General features: G+C 48.6%; 1 protein-coding gene across 1 annotated transcript; it reads right to left on the bottom strand.

Annotated features, from left to right (window-relative positions):
* Positions 1-272: 272 nt before the first annotated feature.
* On the bottom strand, positions 273-8069 carry nucks1a (nuclear casein kinase and cyclin-dependent kinase substrate 1a). Its single transcript, XM_038284893.1, has 8 exons — positions 8032-8069; positions 7504-7553; positions 6807-6897; positions 5580-5626; positions 5349-5504; positions 3449-3598; positions 1780-1932; positions 273-1698 (listed from the first exon to the last, which is right to left on the bottom strand). Exons 1-8 carry the CDS (start codon positions 8067-8069, stop codon positions 1433-1435), a joined length of 951 nt encoding a protein of 316 aa, XP_038140821.1. The 3' UTR covers positions 273-1432.
* Between the last annotated feature and the right edge of the window lie 527 nt (positions 8070-8596).

The raw sequence follows: 8596 nt of genomic DNA, 5'->3' as shown, positions 1-8596 counted from the left end.
TGAGATCAAAGTCAGAATTCTTAGATTAAAGTCAGAATTCTGACTTTTTTTCCCCATACTATACGGAAATAAAATAAAAAATCAGTTAACATTTTTTTTTTCCAGTGGCCCTAATCCTCTTCCGTAGGTTCTGGAGGAATCCAGAACCTTCCGGCTGCAGCTTCAGGATAAAACGGTCCTGATGCTGCAGCAGCAAAATCCAACTCTGTTTATCACTGAAAGACGGGAGCAGAGCGGGAGGATGAACAGACTGCATGGGGTCAACAGGGTTCTTTAAAATCAAGATACATTTTATTTCTTTTTCTTAAAAAACAAACATTACAAAAAAATCTGAATAGAGAATTAGATCAATGAACCGACAAGGAGAAAAAAAAAAAAAACATTCTTGTTTTAAACTCTCAAAACAAAAACCCCTCCTGTTGCATTCTGAAAACAAAAGCAGGATGTGGAGATGCCTGGCTCAAGGGAACGGATGGTGCGTCGGCCTGCGGGGGGCGCCGTCTGCGACAGCAGGAGAAACGAGACAGAAGAAAGAGAAAAAAAAACAGCAGCTGACGGGAAAAAGGAAGGAAAAACAAAACCTGACTGATTGGAAAGCTGAGAAAAAAACAACGACGCAGAGAAGAAGAAGGAGGCGGCTTTAAATACGATGCCACAACGCCCCCCTGAACGCCCGCAACCTGGAACAACCACATCAGCCAAGCTCCGCCCACCGATAGGACCGCCGTCTGCAGAGGCAGAACGCTCCGCCCACCGATAGAACAGCCGTCTGCAGAGGCAGAACGCTCCGCCCACCCATGGGACCGCCGTCTGCAGAGGCAGAACGCTCCGCCCACCGATAGAACAGCCGTCTGCAGAGGCAGAACGCTCCGCCCACCCATGGGACCGCCGTCTGCAGAGGCAGAACGCTCCGCCCACCGATAGGACCGCCGTCTGCAGAGCGCCGCGTCTCTGCTCACCGATAGGACCGCCGTCTGCAGAGGCAGAACGCTCCGCCCACCGATAGGACCGCCGTCTGCAGAGGCAGAACGCTCCGCCCACCGATAGGACCGCCGTCTGCAGAGACAGAACGCTCCGCCCACCGATAGGACCGCCGTCTGCAGAGGCAGAACTCTCCGCCCACCGATAGGACCGCCGTCTGCAGAGGCAGAACGCTCCGCCCACCGATAGGACCGCCGTCTGCAGAGCGCCGCGTCTCTGCTCGGCCAGATGCTCTAATACTGAGACAGAGGGGAGAAGCGGCGCTGAAATGCGATATAAAAAGCATAAGGAGTTGCGAGCACGAAGCAGCATTTCCTCCGACCGTTGAGCCAGGCAGCTTGGAGGGGAAAGTCAAAAAAAAAAAAAAAAACAGAAAAAAAAAGCAGAGCGACAAAAGAAAAGCAACATTTCATCAGAGACAGAAAGACGCGCTGCAGACGGAGAGCCTCCTCTAGTCTTCCCCAGACGGCGCCTCCTCTTCTGAGCCGTTCTCTTCCTCCTCATCTTCCTCCTCCTCCTCCTCTTCCTCTCCTCCTGCAGACTCCTTTGTTGTCTTGGGGGCGGGGGAAGTCTCCTCCTTCTTCTCGCCTGCCTCCTCCTCTTCCTCCTCCAGAGGACTCTCTGGCTCCTCCTCCTCCTCCTCTTTGGGTGAGCTCTTCTCCACAGTCTTGGAGCTGGGGCGTCCCTTCCCCTTTCCTTTCATGGGGCTCGGGGTGACTGCAGGGAAGAAGAAGAAGACGGTTCAGGGCGGCCATCGCTGCCTCAGAGTGATGGCACTAAGACCGGAGCAGACGCTACCTGTGGCCTTTAGTCGCGGTTTAGGGCTCTTCTTCTCCTTCTTGTCTGGCCGTCCTCGTCGAATCACCTTCTTTCCTTTCTTCTTGGAGCGGCCATAGTCGCTGTCATCATCATCCTCCACCATGAAGTCTTCATCGCTGCCAGACTCGTCAGCTGTGGGGAACACAGAGATTCCAGTTTCATTAAACTGAAGCAGAGGATCATGGGAAAAGCAGAGGATCATGGGAAAAGCAGAGGATCATGGGAAAAGCTGTTTGAAAAGTGCAGCTCGCCATGTTCTGAGGAAAACCGGATCTATCTGCAATCAGTGGCCGATGGAATGTTGAACCCAGGGCTCCGCTTCACCAAGCAGGCCTAAACTGATCCAGCCTAAAGTCTAAATGGATCCAGCCTAAAGTCTGAATTGATCCAGCCTAAATTGATCCAGCCTAAATTGATCCAGTCTGAATTGATCCAGCCTAAAGTCTAAATTGATCCAGCCTAAAGTCTGAATCAATCCAGACTAAAGTCTGAATCAATCCAGACTAAAGTCTGAATCAATCCAGACTAAAGTCTGAATTGATCCAGTCTAAATTGATCCAGCCTAAAGTCTAAATTGATCCAGTCTAAATTGATCCAGCCTAAAGTCTAAATGGATCCAGCCTAAAGTCTGAATTGATCCAGCCTAAAGTCTGAATTGATCCAGCCTAAATTGATCCAGTCTGAATTGATCCAGCCTAAAGTCTGAATTGATCCAGCCTAAATTGATCCAGTCTGAATTGATCCAGCCTAAAGTCTGAATTGATCCCGCCTAAAGTCAGGAACAGAGTGTTCAGTTACGGCTGCTATCACTTAGCAGTAGAACCACTCAGAGTTGAAGGAGTGCGTAACGAGTATGAAAAGCCATCATCAGATTTCCCTGATTGGAAAAGTCACCATGACGACAGGAAGTGCGTATTTCACCCACTGGAACTAGAGATTTAATGAAGAAATGCAAAAAAATGAAAGAAAAAAAAAGGAGAATGTGTTTAAAAGAGAAACGGCGCTAAAGCTGCCAAGGAGAGAAAGATGGAGAACAATGTTGATCTAGTTAATATGTTTATATGAACGGGGCTATGGCAGGCCGTTTTTACATTTATTCAAAGCACTCTCCTCTCTGTTGTTCTATTTATAGATCACTAAATTAAGATTCATCCTGATCAAAATCACTCCTAGACTGAACTGTAATAGATTTTCTAAAATACACTAGGGCTGCTCCATGTTTATCTTGTTTCTGCTCGTTAGAAGCGACTGGCGCGATGTGTTGACGTCTGTACGATGCGTTCAATGGTATCACGTAATTAAGCGGGTCGACCCGGCTCTGGTGTTCTCAGTGAGCCGACCAGAGCAGAGGAGCGGGTGGCTGTGCGAGTCGTTTGACACGCGTCAGTGAGCTGTTCCCACTGCCTCTAAAAGCGGTTTAAACCGGTTTTTCCCCAGTGAGGGAGGGTTATAGTGCTTCTTTTAGCATCTAATCCCTTTAAATTTTTTTAAAAAGTGTTTTTAGTTGTCTGAGGTCTTTGTTCAGCCTTCCTAACGTCCAGATTTAGGACGCGTCAGGAAATGGCAGCAACCACACAGCTGGTTTGGAACGATGAAACCGGCTGGTATTCCTATAAATGGAGTGAATGCTTGCTTTAGTTCTACGTACGGTCCATGTAGGGCTCCTCCTGGTCTTCGTGCTCCTCATCCTCGCTGCCGCCGTCTCCCAGCAGCATCTCTCTCTGTTTTGAGACAGCCTTGGAAGCAGCCTGCCTCACCGTCCGCTTTCGACTGACCTCCTTGTCATCGTCACTGTCATCTGTGGACAAATACAGACCTGTTAGGCTGCAGCTCATCACTACTGGCTTAAACTGATAGAAATTTACTCCTTAGATCTACCTAATAGGGAAAAAGAAGAAGGAGGAGGATTATTATACAGGGTTATTGCACAGGATATTAAACAGTAATTGCTCATCCTATATTGCAGGTGTTGCAGTAACAGTATCTCATCGTAGAGTCTGAATGAACTTCGCTACACGGCAGAGATAAAAGCCGAGTCCTCGTCTTTAGCCGCCTTCATGCTAACCTGGAGCCCTCTGCTGGTTGCTGTCCTCCTGACGACATTTAAACCTTTTAATCAATAATCCTCTGTGGTTCCTTTATTTTTATTGGTTAGAAACTGATAGAAAAAATAAAAAAACACACATTCGATTTGAAAAACGTCCCAATGATCTTAGGAGCTATGCTGTCTGGGGGCTTTATGCCCCCTGGTAGGGTCACCCAAGGCAGACAGGTTCGGAGTCAGACAAAGAGAAACCCAAAGACCTGCCGGACGCGGGTCACCGGGGCCCCACTCTGGAGCCACGCTGGCGAGCGCCTGGCGGCCGGGCTTTTACCCATGGAACCCGGTCTGGCACAGCCCGAAGAGGAAACATTGGCCCCCCCTCCAATGGGCTCACCACCTGTAGGAGGGGCCAAAGGGGTCGGGTGCATTGTTTGATGGATAGCGGTCGAGGGTGGGGGCCCTGACGTTCTGACCCTCAGCTGAAGAAGCTGGCTCTTGGGACGGTGGGGAAGGAGCCTGAGTTAGTGCGCGAGGTTGAAAGTTTCCAACTAGAGATAGTTGGACTTTCCGCTACGCATGGCTCTAAAACCAGACTCCTTTCCTTGAGAGGGGCTGGACATTCTCCCACTCTGGAGTTGCCCCTGGTGAGAGGCACCGAGCTGGGTGGGCATTTTGTTGCCCCCCATCGCGGCGCCTGTACGTTGGGGTTGACCCCGGTGAACCAGAGGGTCGTCTCACTCAGCATACGTGTGGGGGGACGGGTTCTGACTGTTGTTTGCGCTTATGCGCCAAACAGCAGTTCGGATTACCCACCCTGTTTGGAGTCTTTAGAGGGGTTACTGCAGAGTGCCCCTCCTGGGGACTCCCTTGTTCTTCTGGGGGACTTCAACGCTCATGTAGGCAATGACAGTGAGACCTGGCGAGGCGCGGTTGGAAGGAATGGCCCACCTGACCTGAACTCGAGCAGTGTTCTGTTGTTGGACTCGTCATGGATTGTCCATAACGAACTCCATGTTCAAGCATTAGGATGTCCATATGTGCTCTTGGCACCAGGACACCCTAGGCCGTAGTTCAAAGATCAACTATGTTGTTGTTTCATCTGACCTGCGGACGCATGTCTTGGACACTAGGGTGAAGAGAGGGGCGGAGCTTTCCACCGACCACTACCTGGTGGTGAGTTGGCTCCGATGGTGGGGGAGGACGCTGGTCAGACCTGGTAGACCCAAACGTATTGTGAGGGTTTGCTGGGAACGTCTGGCAGAGTCCCCCGTGAGAAGGAGCTTTAACTCCCATCTATGGCAGAGCTTTGAACACGTTCTGAGGGAGGTGGGGGACATGAGTCTGGATTACGGGTAAATACGCTTATTTTAGGAAATTTTAACTTATTTCTAGATGTTTTTTCTAGTGCAGGGAATGTCTGTTTATTCCCACATGTAGTGATGAGATACCACCATCTTAGAACGGAGGAAATAACCGTCAGGATGTGAAATAAAGGTTCATCCACCTGCAGCCCGTTTTCTCTTTGGGCCCCTCTTGCTGCTCTTCTCCACCTTGACTTTCTTTGCCTTCTTCCCTCTCTCTTCCTCGTAGTCGCTGCCTCCTTCCTCATCCTCCTCTTCACCAAAGTCATTGTCTTCTTCCTCCTCGCTGCCAAAGTCATCTGCAACACCATAGGAGAGGAAGTCAGAGAGTGAGCTGGACGGCGCGGCGATCGCAGCGTGAAACGCCGCCTTACCTGCTGAATCGTTTTTAGATTTGGACAGCTTCTCATCAGAATCCTCACTGTGTAAAAAGAGACAGATTAGATTAGATTAAAGCTAAACCAGATGCAGCGTTCCTCGCCGAACGCCCTCTGACATCACACCCGTTTCTAAGAGCCAGGTGACGTCTGGCCACATGGAGACGCGTTTAGATGGAATCAGCTCCTCTGGTCATTCAGGTTCATTTAGTAGAAAAATAAAATCAGATCACAGACAGGAAACAAAACTAAAGTCATTTCAAAAACTTAAAATGCTTAAAAAAAAAACAATCGAGGAGGAATGGGAGGAAACTGGAGTCACCGTCTGAGTCCGAACTGTAAGAAAGGCTTAAAGGAAATGGGATTTCTATCCAGGAAAGCATCATCAACACCTAAAGTCAGAACGGGCTGAGGAGAAGCAATGGTGGACTGAGGATGACTGGATGGAAGTCATTCAGTGATGAATCTCTTATCAGCGTTGGATGATGCTGGAACTTTGGTCCAATGAGACTTTTTAAGAGGAGAACCTGAACAGGACCTGCTAATGTCCACAGTCACTGATGGCTGCCGTTACATCTTCAATCAATGAACAAGTTTACATTGAGAATTTGGACACACTTCTCATCCCATCAGTTGAAAGGATGTTTGGGGATGATTAAATCAGTTTGCAGCTTGCCATAAAGCAAAAACTGTGAAAACATTACTTAAAAAAACAAAATAGGTCGATGTGATGGTCTGCAAACAGCCCAGATCTTATGATGAGGATCCAACCAGCAGGGAGAGCTGGAGCCGGACTGATGAAAAGTCCCAAGGAAGAGTCTCGCTGAAGATTCTCGATGAAGATTTTAGATAGAGTCCCGAGGAAGAGTCTCGATGAAGAGTCCTGTTTGTCTCTCCTTAACGACCAGCTGTTAGAAAAGGTGCTGCGACTGAACACTAGTGATGAGTTGAAGCGTTCTGTAGTTTTTTCCCTCTGCTTGGTGTAATAAAGTAACCGTTACTGAAAACCATGTTTTATAATTCTATTTCTTTTATTCGTTCTTAAAGCCAGAAAGTTCCGGTGTGAAATGACTTTAGTTTAGTTTGTGGTGATCCGACAGTTTTCTACTAAATGAACCGTCTGAATGAAGAGAGGCGGGTTCCTCCAGCGTGTTTCCAGGGCTTATAAATGTGAGCTTTGCCGTTAAAGAAGAGGCAGGAGCAGAGGCTCCCACCTGTCCTCACCTGTCATCCTGTGAATTCTTCGAGCGCTTGTGCTTCGGCTCACGAGGGGGTGGGCGCACCTTCTTAGGCTTGTCCTCACTATACTCCTCATCTGCAGATGGATAGAAAAAGCAGATCAGCTCATCATGCCTTCCGGGCTGCATCTTACCGTTTTTATTTGAATTAATCTGAATTATTCATCCTCACTAATTGTAAAAGAATATATTCATTTTACATTTAAGATCAAAAATCTTTCCTCTCCATCAATCTGCTCTAAAAGCAGAACTACTCAAAGTAGAAAAGTTAAAGTTTCATTTAATAAATAATCAGATATCATATCAGATAAATGGATTTGCTGAATAATGGTTAGTTGCAGCTCCTGACAGGTTAGAGTTCTTTAGGGAAACTGCGTCGGCCAATCAGTGACCAGATTAGCGCTAACTAGCTGTGACCAAGCTAACAATCCATTAATCTGGATTATAAATTCTGTTTGGACGTGTGCAGAAGCAGAAACTGCTGGAATATTTATGAACAGCTAACTCCTTTATCACTGCAGTACCGCCTCTCTACCACTGGCGGCGCACTACAGCAACAAGCAGCGCCCCCAACAGCTCACCCAATGATTTACTGGGGCAGTCTAAATCAATAAGGTTCTTCCATGCTCCGATTCCAACATTCCTAATAAGAGGGGGGACTCTGGGATTCCGCCGTTGCTCACCTGCATCGTCGGACTCGTTGAATTGTGAGTAGTTCACCACTTTCCTGTTCCTGTGGACATAAACGCAGACATTGGGTCAGATCTCTGGCTGAAGGAGCTCCTCCTCATCAAGGCCAGGAAACAGAAACTGGGACAGGATGCATCAGCGGGTTATTCAGAGCTCCTGTGCTTTCCAGGGTTACCGTGGTTACCTGGAGAACTTTGGATCACGCAACACACGTTAGTAAACATCAAACCACATTTATGAAATCAGCTAATTAAAGTCTAGCTCAGCCAACACACCATCACTATAACGAGTTATTTTATAGTGAAGTCACGGATTGTAGGACCTCAGCAAACGGGCTGCTTCTTCAATTAAATCTGTTTTCCATTGGAAATGAACTAATTATAGTTTAAGTCGCCTTCGTTCATTCTCCCCTCACTATGGAGCAACAGAACAGCAGCACTACAGTAATAGTGCTGCTGTTCACATTGAGCCGTGAGTAAAATGATTTAATATGTATTAGTTTTAAAAACAAGCGGTGATACCAGCCCTGACCAATCAGTGACCAACAGTCCTCTGACATCACCTCAGAGCGCTTTGCTCCACCAGTAGAAATGGATCCTCGTAGCGCTGACTGAGACTGACAGGTGGAAACTGGGAAACACTAACCAGTGGAAACGCTCACCGGGGGAAAGGCTCACCGGGGGAAAGGCTCACCGGGGGGAAACGCTCACCGGGGGGAAACGCTCACCGGGGGGAAACGCTCACCGGGGGGAAATGCTCACCGGGGGAAACGCTCACCGGAGGAAACGCTCACCGGGGGAAACGCTCACCGGAGGAAAGGCTCACCGGAGGAAACGCTCACCGGAGGAAACGCTAAATGGAGGAAACGCTCACCGGGGGAAACGCTCACCGGGGGGAAAGGTAAACGGGGGAAACGCTCACCGGGGAAAACGCTCACTGGAGGAAAAGCTCACCGGGGGGAAAGGTAAACGGGGGAAACGCTCACCGCGGAAAACGCTCACTGGAGGAAAAGCTCACTGGAGGAAAAGCTCACTGGAGGAAAAGCTCACTGGAGGAAACGCTAAATGGAGGAAACGCTCACTGGGG

This window comes from Cyprinodon tularosa, unplaced genomic scaffold, assembly GCF_016077235.1.
Source record: "Cyprinodon tularosa strain WSP-4 unplaced genomic scaffold, ASM1607723v1 ctg2032, whole genome shotgun sequence".
Lineage (NCBI taxonomy): Eukaryota > Metazoa > Chordata > Actinopteri > Cyprinodontiformes > Cyprinodontidae > Cyprinodon > Cyprinodon tularosa.
The sequence above is the reverse complement of the archived record's forward strand: the minus strand, read 5'-3'. Positions and strand labels throughout refer to the sequence as shown.